The following is a 13,439-nucleotide window of genomic DNA, read 5'->3' as shown; positions in this document are numbered from 1 at the left end:
TGACAGGCTGGCATCCCATCCTGGGTGTGTTCCCTACCCCTTCAGCTGTACCTCCTGTTTTGCCAGGTTAGGCTCCAGCCCACCACAACCCCACTCAGGACAAGTGGCTTCAGCCAATGTGTGTGTGTTTTACTACCACTAGGGAACTTATGCAGAAATGGGACTTGTCCTTCACCTTGCAAGGTCCCTTTCACATGTTTCTACAAGCAACTTACAAGTATTTACCATTTCATACAGCTGGGTAACTTTACTAGAGCAATTTTAGGTAATTATGTTGCGCAAAGATACAATGCCTAGAGGGGTGATTTGAGCCTACCACCTTTGGGTGTAAAGGCAGTAGCTGCAACCATTATTCTAGCAGCTCTGACTCTTCTTAGGATCAGCTTCCATTGGTACAGTACATCCCTGAAGTACAGTGCATTTGATTTCATATTTGGCCACACGTCCCTCACTTTTCTCCTTGCCTTGTCTGAAAACTCACTCGCGTAAATCATCTGTGTTGGACAGGTGGTCTGTGAACTCCTCCATCTTCCTCTTCATCACATCCGCATTTGAACCCTAAGGGATAGAAGAAGATGATGATGAGGAGGAAGCAGGAATTTCAGATATCGTCTGTATGTTTTGTGTTTTAAAAATGATTCAAGCCATGCGGCAGTCCTGTGGGGGTATAAGAAATCGGCTTCAGAGTGCTTTCAGAGTGACTGTGCTGTTTTCATATGCAGTAGGTTGAAAAATGTCACTTTACACACATGGTTGCTGTCATTGTTTTACCGCTTTGGTAACAGATGTTTTCCTTGTTCAATAACTTACGACTTATTGTTCCATCTTTTGAGAAGATCCACGTCATCTGCAAGTAATTACTTATAAGGTAACACAACCGTAAGATTTTTTCAGGTTTTTGATATATATATATATGTGTTCTGAGTTTGTGTAAGCTAAAAAAATTGAACATATGTATACAATTTCAGTTTGTGCTTAACCGAAAAATCCCCTCGATCCATTTCCACCTCTTTTCACAGATCTTCCTTATTTGTAAAATATGATTAAAGAGTAAAATCCTCAGAAAGCAACAACCTTGCAAAAGACCATGTTAGCTTTGCTACAGAGGCTGTATGTTGCCATCACCTTTCTCATCTGGGGACCATGCAGTCGGGCAAAGAGCTCTTCCCGCCAAACGGGTCACTGCACCAGTCCTGCCTGATCAAGTTTCCTCTCATATCCATTTGAATCATAATCTGTCTCCATGTGACATGGTACCTAGTTTACATGCTCACTGGCCAGTGTATCGGTCAGATTGTGCTCCTGCACATGCCAATATACAGTAGACTGTTGACGTGTAACGTTAAAGTGTCTTCTTATCTGACAGCACCACCCACCACGTTTGTGACGAGCTTTGAGTTCATTCAGGTTGATGTTAGGGTTATGTTAGGGTAGGGTAGGGTATGAGCTGCTCGTATTCTTACCACGTTCTAGGCTGCTCTACTGCATCCTCTGTGCACTACTGTATTGAGGCTCAAGTCACTTTCTATGCATCTGGTTTCTATGCATTCTTGCTAAGATGACAGACACAAGGTCCCTAATGTGTTGCGATTTCAGCGAATCTGCATCTGTTAGTGTCATGACCTCAGGGAGGTTGCACCAGAGGACCACAGGAGAAGGTCATCAGAGCTAAAGCCACATACATGACAAACACCTGCACCTCATCAAAAACACCCTATAAAGGAAGACCACGTAACTGCAGCAGTTGCAGAATCTCAGGGAGAAACCTCTCCTTTCCTCAGGCTCAGCATTCTTTTTTTATGCCTCGCCAATCGCCCTTCAGATAAGGACCCTCGCTCTTCGGGCCCCGACCGAAACACTTCAGACAACGACCTCCGCTCTTGCGTTCAGACCGACATCTCCATAGAATCATGACAGTTAGCAGGAATTTGAGTTAAATTTTGAAACCCGGAGTCCACTCGCTTATCATCTCAAGCCACAAACGGAGCTGCTGATCTCCAGGCCAAGAGCGATGGCACTTTGCTTGATGCAGCTAATTGTTCACCTGGAAACTCACTGGCTTGCAAACACCCCATCTGATCAATGGCATGCCAATAAAAACACGTGAAAACATTGGCACGTTTTCTATTTTGGAGCAGAAGGGGGTGATTCATTGTTGCTATTAATACATTTGCAGCGAAGATGCGATGATGTGCGCAGGGGTTCGGGGACTGACAGCTCGCGAAGGCAAAATGATCGCGTGTAACCCCATCACCACATGAAGTGAACCTCGAATGATCCGGTGCGGCAATGGCAATGGCAGTGCATCTGTACACCTTTACGAGAATGGATTGTAATTGGAATCAGGCCACTCGCGATACTGAGTATAATAGAGGACACAGTAGATGCAGTGAGGCGGAGTGAGATGCTCAGGGGTGTATGAAAGGGAAACTGGGGTATCTGGGGTACCAGCCACACACACACACAAGACTAGAGGGCTGATGCCAGCTCACCAGTTCACTCGGCGTGTGTGAGCTCAGAAGCGATATTCACGCCTTGAAGTCCACCCCCCCATAACCCCCTCGCGGCTCGTTCGCGTAAAGCAGGGATCGCCGCGTAACTCGGAAGCGCGTTTCACACGCGACTGCGTGCAAATCGCAGCAAGAGCCTCGGATGAGCAATCACCGCGAACAGGAAGAATGTAGTAAATTCTGCTTTGACATCTGCTGCTGTTTTATTTCTTGTTTTTTTTTTTTTATTTTTTATTTTTTCCCCTTTATTTCCCGTCCACTTTTCCGCGTGAGGAGGGGTTGCGCGGAGACGAGCGGCGCCTCGGCGCCACATGATGCTCCGCGGGGTTTGCGCTCCTCCTTCCTCTCTGCGCCGATGACTGCGTCGTGTGCTCGCGAGCCCCGATGACGGTTGGATGCTGATGCTGCCCATCACAGCATCTCCGGAGGTTAGGTTGTTCCTCAGCCCTGATGATGCTGCTGATGGGGGAGAGGCGCAGCAAGAGAAGAGAGAGAGAGGCAGGCGGAGGAGCGCGGACATGAGGATCGGGACGAGGCTCTGAAAAACAGCCACAGTAACTCCTTTCTTCCCGCTGAAGGCAACTTTACCCAAAGGATGGTCGCATGAAACATGTCGGAAGGCGGACGGACGCTTTTATCTTCAGAATCACAACAGGGAATTATGACACATCCTCCTGAGGCTCCACGCTGCCGGTACATTCCAGCATTGTGCGCCCATTTGCTCTCCGTTGCTGCCTTGTTATTGTTGATGGTGCGTTTTCATACGCGCTGTTGACGGGTGAGCGCGAGGGGGGTGGGGGGGGGAGGAGGAGGAGGAGGAGGAGGAGAGAAAAAGTCCATTTCGTGCTGGCGTGATGGTGCACATGGATGCGAGCGCTTTTTAGAGACCGCGCAACACCTGCTGTCCTTCGACGTGGATGAGCGCCTCTATTCTATATTCTTTTATAATAACGTTTTTATGCTGGGACGTTCATGAGAATATTTGCAGTAACTATGCGCTCAAATTGGGAAGGGTTCCGCGCGGATTGTTGCAACATTGGGCCAGAAGAGTAAGTGAGAATGGACAGATGAGAAGATCCAGTTCAAGTCGTGCGACGCAGGAGTGCGATTTTGTCAAGAAGGGGCAGCCTTGTTGTGCCTTGTTGTGCCGAATGGAGAACTCAGCAAGGGATGGGCTCCATGGGAAGGGCACAAAAGTTTTGACGCTGTCAGGGGATTCTTTGTTTGGCTATTTGGATATTATGGGTTTTTTTTTCTTCTTCTTGTCCTTTGAAGCATGTGAGTTTGAAATAGAGCAGGCGAAATAAAAGTTTCGGCAAAAAAGTAAAGTTGATTAGACCCGAAACGGAGTCGGAGCCAGTGATCGCCACCTCAGCTTTAGGTATCGACCTCTCCGTGTCCATCGGTTGCAGGAAGCTGACCTGGTATCTTCTTAAAACACTTCTCATCGTTTTCCTCTGTCATGATAAACTATTATGGATCTGTCCCAAGCGTCGCTTTATTTAAGCTGATCACCATGGCCCAAGTGCTGACAGCTGAAACATGAACCCTGTGCTCCTTTAACAAGAGACATGGACTTTGCCAAGGTTGAACTCAGCGCACTGACCACCAGCAGAGAAGAGGCATGAAAGAAAAGCCAAAGCTGAATGTCATTTCCCTCCCGTTTTGAAATGACCGGAGCTGAAACACCCCGGCACTGAACGTGGGACGCGTGGAATAACCGCCTTGCGCAGGGGAAGGGATGGAGCACCGACTCAGCCTTGACTCCAGACTTCTTGCGGAGGGCTCTTCACTTGAAGTGTCACGCCGCTCCTAAGCGCATCACATCTAATCTGTGACAGGTTCCCTTTCTTCGGTGCAGCTTTTCCCGTGTTCTCTGTCACTCCTGCCTGCCAGGGTTATGCTTCTGTGACAATGCTGCGCCTCCCTGTGAAGAAGATTCGGAAGCAGTTCAGACTTCTGCTCCTGTTGGTCCTGCTCACTTTTGCTGTCTGGTTCACCTACCTGCATATCAACCAAGGCAAAGCAATCAAAGTCCATATCAGTTATGGAAAAGGTAAGAAATGCCCGAACCCAGTTCTAGAAGCTTCTTTTTCATTTTTAACACAATATGTAGAACTTAAGTAGTTATGTGGAAAAATTGTAAACATCACTTACCCACCTGTTTAAACTGTGATTTTTAAAAAAAAAAAAAAAAAATTATTCTAATATAAACTTTTAAAAGCAATAATCTGAGTTTTAAAAGCAACAAACCAAACAGATTTTTTCATCAATGTTCTAAGTGCTGGATGATTTTTTTGAGTCTTTTTGGTGAATATTCCTCATTATTTTGAAAGTGTAAGAAAGCCAGTCTGGCTCGCAAGGAATGAGAGCAGGTGCTGCAGCATAAGGGTTTCTCCTTGACCGCTTTTCTTCTGTTGTTTGCCAAGGAGAAGATAGTGTTGGAGGGCAGAGAGTAAAGCAATGGGAAACAGGAATTTAGACTAACTGGAATTTCTTTAGACATTCAATAAACTTCATGTATCTTAATTGCTGTGCTCGTTATGATTTTTTTTCTTTTTCTTTGGTTACACTACCTCGTGGCTCACTTTCCGCTTGAAACATCCTCAAAAACAGGGTTACAGTAGCTGGAGGCTTGCAGTGTCTGTGGTCTGATATTGCCCATACGGTGGAAGCGCAGAAAGCCAGAGACAACGTGTTCTACACCCGGTGCACAGATGAATGAGCACCAGACGAATTTAAAGGAAATGGAGTGAGGTTCACAGGGACATGAATTTTTCCATTAGTTAATAATTATCTTAAACTTTCACTGGGTATTTTTCCATTTGAATTACTTTAATTTCGCTTATCCTTCTGCTAATGTGTCTTCGTAATACTTGCTGCCTAATGTGCACCTTTTTTCTTAAAGTAAAAAATGCATTTGTCAGTTATCAAAGGAATTTTGGGATTACATAAACTAAAGACATCATTTAACATGCCAGTAATAACTAGTAATTATTATAGCAGTAAATGCTAATGTGACAACTGTTAATTGAAGACATATTGCCAAGCTCTCGCAGGAGTCCTCCTTTCGAATTATATTCATTTTTTTCGAAATCTGGTACCTCTGAGCAGAAGCACAGGCAGTTGGCTTGGCTGGAGAACGCATGCAGCTGTGTTTCTTGCCAAACCTTCTCATAAAAGACTATTTCCTCTTGCCTCTCTCCCGTGTCAATTAGTGGTCCCTGCTGCGGGGAGGATGCGCCCAGCGCAACCAGTCACACTAGTGGCAACAGCGCACATGGTTACGCTTTCCTGTCTTTCTTTTCTCTTTTGAGCTCGACCCAGAACTGTTGCCACAGCTGCGGACTTTTCATGCTGGTGTTGTGTCTTATGTGGCAGCGGCAGCAGGTAGCATCGTGATTAATGGCAGACTTCTAACTCGGAGGTTGGCGATCTCATGTGTCCTGCTGTTGTACAAGCCCTTTACCAAATTACTATAATAAAAAACCTACATGTATAAATAGATCACATTCTGGGGGGGGGGGGGGGGCTGATAAAAAGCATAGTGTAATAATAAAACAGCCCTCACTGGTGGGCTTGTGTGTCTGGGAGACGACGAAGATGTGGCTTGGATTGGTTCTGCCACATATCTGCATATTGTAAATAACAAAATTCCCAGCTAACCCAAAATGTAGTGTTTTCACAAAGTATCTCAGATCCCTTTCCTGTGAAGGTATAGTGATCTGAGTCTTTTTTTTTTTAAAATCTTCAGCCCCACAGGTTGCAGACTGTGCTGTAAATGTTTGAATCCTGGCCATCTTTTCCAGAGATGCTACACTCTTCACACTGTCCTCCCTCCCGAAGCTGGCCCATTGAGCTTTCCCCGAATCGTCAGCAACATCCGGTCGAAGTTTACTGACACACATCAATATCCCCGTTTTTTTTTTTTTTTTGTTTACTCATATATATAGGCATCGAACCATTCAAAATCCCTGCAGCTGACATATTGACAGACTGTGTAATGGCTTTTTAAAAAGCATTTAATTCTTCGAGTGTCGTATTGATTATCGGAGTACGTTTAATATCTTTTAGGAAGACTTTTCTCTCGGTTCCCATGTTTACTGCAAAGGCTTCCCATCGGAATAGAGCGAGTTACAGAAAAGGTTAGCTCATTATTCCTCAGGCTGTCGCTTTTGTATTCAGCTGCGCTGGTAAATACTACCACTGTCTGCTGCAGCTTCAGCGCCGTATGCAGTTACTCATGTGGAAGCTGTTCAGATATCTGTCACCCAGGTGAGTGTGTGTATGTGTGTGTGTGGGAGAGAAGGTGACATCACAGTGATTTTTCAACTTCTGGGCGTCTCGGTGCATCGGATAGATAAATGATTTTCCCTTTTTTTGTGCCTGATATGGATGGGAGACAGGTTTCCCAGTAACCTGCTGCTTCCAGGTATATTTACACCGTTAGGTAAACAGCCAGCCGCTATGTTTTGTCACCTGTCTACATTTGAGATGTTGAAGGTGGTGTTTTTATAGTGTACAGTGCACATCTCCATGCACTTTCTACTGCCAGGCTTTGGTGTACAAACTCGGCTCTGAGCTTCCACGAAATCTGGTTTCTCACTCCTAGCTCAGTGAGAGGTGTCACACTGGCTCCTTGTGCTATGAGTTTTCAAAGGCAAGCACATTTCCCTGCTAATTTATTTATTTTTGTATACGTTTTCTGCATTTCTGAAATTCCCATCAGTTGCGGAGCAAAAGTGACCTGTATTTCTTTGTCCAGCCATTATTTAGCCAAGTTGTGTAAAACGTAGTAGTAATGTGGAACACCTGGTAGTGTAGCGCTTACAGCCATTGCCTTTGAGCCCAGAGGTTGCAGGTTTAATCCCCGCCTCTGGCTGTAGTACCTCTGAGGAAGGAACTTACCCTAAAATTACCCTGCTGTATAGATGGGTAAATAATTGTAGGTACGGTAACATTGTATGTTGTTTTGGTGAAAAGTGTGGCAAAGTGAATAAATGTAAATGTAGGACCACCTCAGTTAACCTCACTTCCACAGTGTTTAGCGTTGCTGTTTAATGACAAGGTGACAGATGCCGCACGTGTTCATATTACGGCAAACAACCCCGACCGAATCGAAAGTTCTCGGAGATTAAGCGTATTCGTTTTCGTAAATTTCAGGCAAGTTTTAAGTTTAATGTAGCCGGGAGTTAATGAAAACAATATTATTCTTACGGAGCGTTCTTCGTGTATTGCAACTTTATCCAAAGTTTCGTAGAGCTGCTTGTGACGTTCCTCCAGAATGTAAGCCAACTGCGCTGTGAAGTTTTTATGGATTGTGACTCATTGCTTGAAGTGACTAGTTTTATTTAGCAACAAAGCAAATTACAAACATATGAACCCAACCGTGTTGGTAAGTTGAAGAGGCAGCGTGCTGGGTTTTGCGTTCAGCTCTTGTTGCTTGCTTGCAGTTGCTTATCCGAAAATATAAGCAGTTGCGATGCTTGTCATCCTCAGCATTTTGCTATTCGGCCTTATCGCTTCGCTGTTTAAAGGATGCGTGTTTTCTCTCTGCGGCGAGTCCATCTGGCCCAGGATTCTTTACATAACTGGCTCCCTGGCTGCTGCGAGCCGGGAGACCGCGAGGCTGGGAGCCAGCCGGTAGTAATGGTTGGAATGGTGCCGTCTGTACGTGGAGGAAGGAAATCTCACCGCGTCCTCGCAGCCGGGAGACGCGACAGCGCATCACAGCAAAGTAATTTGTCAAACGTGAAGTTTGCCTCAGTATTTGAGCCACTAGAAGCTGAAAGACTAAGCCTAAAAGTGCATTGCAACGTGGCCACACCTGGCATTTTCCCTGCGGAGATTCCCTTCAAAGTAAAAGGGATGTTAATGGTTATTCTTTCAACGGGACGTCCATGACGGATCCTACGAAGTGTAACGGACGGTGTAGTATTTTAAACATGGTCATGTTTTTGTAAAAATCTCAACTTTTTATAGCCACCAAAAGCATTTAAGGTGTCAGCTGGTTTCTTTTATGCTATACCTACATAGCTTGTAGAGTTCTATGACAAGCTATATAAAAACAGCAAAGCGCTCTTTTTAAGCATTTTATGATTACATTGTCCACTTCAAAGTAAGCATTTTTGATGGACTGTAGTTAAAAAAAAAATACATAAAAATAATTTGCGAAGGGCATCTGATATGGCAAAATAGTATGGCAAACACATGAGTTTAGTCGTTCACTGATTTTGGTTTGCAGGACAACACATTTCTAATGTCGGGTTCTTAATAAGGAAGATAATATCCTGTGCTCAACTGCAGAGCAAGAATTGTAGAAGTTGCCATCAAAAAAAAAACCCAAAAAAACACAGCTGTACTCTTGTCCAAATGTTAGGCTTTATAGCAGGTACCACACAGTGTTAAATGTGTCTGTTGTGGTCTTTTAGGGCTTTTGTACTTTGTCACATGACAGACAGCCCCCTGGAACATGATTATTTTTTTCTTCTGAAAATGAGCTGTCAGATTTACTCAAGTTTCCAGCATCAGAATCACCGTATTTCACTTGGTGATTCATTTGCTTCAGTAAAGTGTTAGAGCTCCATTATCAGCCTGTCAGACAGTCACCTGCAATAAAAAACCTCAGGAAATTAGGTTTTTTTGTCTCAGAAAAGTCTTTTTTCTTTTTTCCCCCGGATAGAATTTGTCGTGCAATTTCAATTTTTAACCTCATTGTACCAGCTTCCTAGCCAGTTTCACACTGATTACATGGCATCAACCCTTACTGGGATTAACATCACTTGGAATTCCATACAAATATCGTCTATGATCAGTAGATGAATTCCTTTTTCAACACATTTAAATGCAAATCACAATCAGATTTTGTAATACTTGTGAATAGATGAGAGGATCCATATGGCAAAGATATGATAATATCTTTCAGACTGGTTAGTCTCTTCATTTGTGAGAACAATGTGAACATGTCTTCTTGGACATTTGAGTGTGTGTGTTTGTCTGAACCGATAGAATTTGTTCGTGTGTCTGTATTTGCATTAGATCATACTACAGTATGTTTTTTTAGTGTCTATGTGATATTATACTTTAGCCTGAGCGATATCATACTTGAGAATTTGAGTATGAGCATGTGACTGTGTGTGTGTGTGTCATTGTCATAGTATTTGAATGTGTCACATGGGCGTTTACTGTCTTTTCACCACTTGTACCTTACGGATCCTGGTGGGATTTGCAGTAGAGGGTGCATGTGGTCTCTTCATCCCTTTTCCTTGGTATATCTCCAGACTGCAATCCACGCAAAGCTCTGCTCCCCATCTCTTTGGTGAATCTACACCCATGTAACCTCTGGTCGTCACTTTGGATGCGATTCAGGAAATGGACCGTGATCCCTGCGCAAACTGATATGAGCTGTCGACAAAGAGCCGATTGTAAAGGCTGTGAATAAGAGTGAAATAACCTGTTTTACAGACAGAGTTTCTCTTTTTTTTAATTTAAGTAACAAATACATTTTGCTCATTATACCTGTTCTGTGTAAAATCGTATACATTTACAATAAAAAAGTAAAATGTATTGTGTTGCTGCTGACAGTACATCGTGCTCTCGGAAAAGTGAGAAATTTGCAAGTTCGCATGATTTGCATCTAGCGGCTACTGCGTGCAGCTCTGCACTATATGAAACCGCACAAATAAAGTCCAATCAATTCTTGCAAGAAACGTCCGGGGCCTGTAAGCAGCATAGAACCTGAAATCTGGGAGTTTCACACTGCATAAATAACACCCTCACTTGTGCTAGAAAAGGTCAGCCCCTCCTGTGGGACTCAAATGCATTAGTTCCGTTTAGAGAGACTCTTTCAAGCATCATATCACCTTTAAATTTAGCCAGAGGTACACTCAATATAGTTTGAAATTTATTATTATTATTATTATTATTATTGAAGTCTATTAAAATGTATCGTCAGACATTCAACAGGACTGTTCTTTAATAATTTTACTCCATTTTTACTTTTTATTTTGCCATATCAGTCAAAGGTAGTTCACTGCAATAAAATATTTTGCATGCCTGGCAGCTTTTGCTGTTGAGCTAAATCCTAAATGCACCACATTGACCACAAAGAGAAGGCAGGGCAGCAATAACCAGGTATTCCTCTGTTTTTAAGAATTTTAAATATCCGGTTACCATTTACAAACTTGTAGTTGACGTAAAAATGAATAACCTGGTACAAGAAGCTAACTACATGAGAGTTGAAACCAAATAGCTGTAAGCAGTAATTTATACAACTTTTGATGGGCTAATACAATGACGAAGTCTTTTAAAGAACGTTATTTGTATAAACAATCTCATATGATTTCAAAAAAAATTGAGTGACATAAAATTACGAAGATTAGTAGGACCAAAATGTATTTTAAGGATGTAATAACACATCTAAAGTATCAGGAAACACATTTTTGCAAACCCAGTGTAAAAAAAAAAAAAATCTGAAATAAAAGTATATGCAAGAATCATAAAAAGTGCTCATTGCAGATTGTAGTATTCTGTCCATTAGGCTTTTAATTCCCTCTGGCTCCGAGGCATTAATTTGATGCATTGTTCATGTTTAAGTGAAGTGAAGTACAAGGTCCTTATTGTGGTGGGTAATGGCTTTGAACCGCCGAGCTCATGGCAACTGTCCAGATGTGAACAGGACAGCCCTTTCAGTCGCGTAAACTGTCTAAGTGGAACATCAGCCTGCTTGCAGAACCTGCCAACTCACTAATTAATTTAAGAACCATGAATGCCAGACATTAAATTGTTATGATACTGAAGTCATTTTGTAGTCATTTTTTCCCACTTTGTCCTCAGCTATCGAGAAGTGGGAGACGGAAAGAGGGAGAATTTTTTTTTCTTTTCAACTTTGACATTATGTGTTTTGCAGGATAAATTGGTATGAGATTCAGCATTCAGACTTTATACTAATAATGGCAAGTTTTTCATGATGATAATTGGTCAGCTTAGCAATAGATGTTCTTATAATGGTCTTAGTTTAGTTTTTTTTTTTTTTTTTTAAATTACAATAATTAAATCTGGAATTTATTCAAGGATGGCATTAAATGGTATGATTCCGAAGGATCTGAAGCTAAAGAAATCAGAAAAAATGTGAGACACTCTTGATTTTGCTGTTATTTATGCATCAAGAATCAAGTCTGAGGACTGTGACGCTGTCTTCTAGTTTCACCTCCCCGAATGACAACACAGTCTGCAAAGCTGAAGCTGTTAACTGAGGTAGTGTCATGCTGAACTGGCGTTCAACCAGACTGCCCCTGAGCCAATGAGCAGAGGTGCGAAGAGTAGCGAGACAGTGACTGGTGTGTGATTTGTGTCTCTCTCTCGAGGGGCTCGCTAATCAATTCCAGCTGATGAACACAGGCAACTTAATACCCTCCCTTAAAACTCAAAATCTTGCCCTCACACTCTTGCTTTGACTGTTGAAGCCTTCCTGTTTATCCTTCAGGCTGTTGTTGTCACAAAGCCCATTAGCGGTTCATCTGTCATGCTAGTTGTGAATCAGTGGTGGGACGATTATTGCGAATTTGTTGCATTGTTAGCAAAGGCCCTGGGTGCGGTTTTGCTTATATTTTAATCAGCAGGGGCACCTTTATGTGTGAGTGAAGGATTCTGGGTAGTGATCTTCCAGAAATATGAGGTTGCGTGAAAGTACACTCAAGGTTCTTGGTTCTGGCTCCAAAGTGGTGAAATGAGCTCCCCCGTCACTCAGCACTGCTGAATCCTTCTCGACATTGAAGAAGGGTCTCAAAACACACATCCTTCTTACCCATTTCTCTCTTGGCCTCCTGTCAGCTCCATAAACTTCCCCTAATATGAGACAGCTGGTAGTGTAGGCTACTGGTTAGAGCTGCTAAAGTGAAATGCACTTTTTTTTCTTCTTTGTTGATGACATGCTGAGGCAAAAGCAAGTAGTCCACACAACGTGAAGGATTGCAGTTGCCAGTTGTGACACTAGAACCATCCATCCATCCATCCATTTTGAATAACCACTTGTGTTGATGAAGATCACAGCCATCCAGACCCTGGACGGGATGCCAGTCAACTGCAGGATGCCCCCCCCCCCCCCACACACACGCACACACAGTCACTCACAATACTAAAACCATATCTCCAAATAAGCAACAAGCAAAACGAAGTCATTTTCGGCAATGAGCTGGACACCGTAGTGAATAATCTGTTTTAAATGATCTTCTTACAGTCTAAGATCATAATGCCAGCAGGTTTCATGACTATCAGAATTAAGTTGAAGACCTTCTGAGACATTTGCAGCGATCACACTTGAACATCAGTGTACCTTTATGGGAATTTCAAGTTTGCAAGTTATTACTCATTTGAAATTCATGTATTTTCTGGTATTTCTAACATTTTGTCTAGTACCTCTAATAAGACGTTTTGAAGTATTTCTTATATTTCCCTTTATGTTGTTGTGACCTTTCAACCATTTCTAAAGCGTTTGATGAGTATTTAAAGTTCAGTTGTTCAAATTCAGTCTCCAGCTTTCCCCACAAAGATGAATTACCCCAGACCGTATGCTAAAGTTTGTCTTTCATCCCACATAATTTCTTCTGCGTTTTGAGTTTTATCCCCAGGCCAGTGATTTATTATGTTACCTGGTGAGAAATTCAACACCTTACCCTAACAGAATGCGTGAGGTGATCTCTCACCTTACGCCACACTAAATGCGCTAAAATCGATTTTCTTCTTTGCCATAACTTTGCCACAACGGTGTGTTTTCTCTCTGTTTCCCTCTTTATTTCTCCAGCCTTCATTCTGTCTGTCACTTCCCCTCTTCTATCTCCTTCTTGAGTACAGTTGAAAATGTCAGAATGCTTTATCGGTGTTTTCAAAAATCACTACTGCCATTATTTTCTCTGCAAATAGTGTGACGTT

General features: G+C 42.8%; 1 protein-coding gene across 1 annotated transcript in view; it reads left to right on the top strand.

Annotated features, from left to right (window-relative positions):
* The first annotated feature begins 3,470 nt into the window (after positions 1–3,470).
* Positions 3,471–13,439, top strand: part of LOC108934528 (N-acetyl-beta-glucosaminyl-glycoprotein 4-beta-N-acetylgalactosaminyltransferase 1-like) — an 83,397-nt gene continuing 73,428 nt past the window's right edge. Inside the window, exon 1 of the mRNA XM_018752427.2 lies at positions 3,471–4,566. Coding sequence (XP_018607943.2) covers positions 4,425–4,566 — 142 coding nt within the window. The 5' untranslated portion in view covers positions 3,471–4,424. The remainder of the gene's footprint in view (positions 4,567–13,439) is intronic.

Source organism: Scleropages formosus, chromosome 11, assembly GCF_900964775.1.
Source record: "Scleropages formosus chromosome 11, fSclFor1.1, whole genome shotgun sequence".
Lineage (NCBI taxonomy): Eukaryota > Metazoa > Chordata > Actinopteri > Osteoglossiformes > Osteoglossidae > Scleropages > Scleropages formosus.
This window is presented reverse-complemented; position numbering and strand designations above follow the sequence as displayed.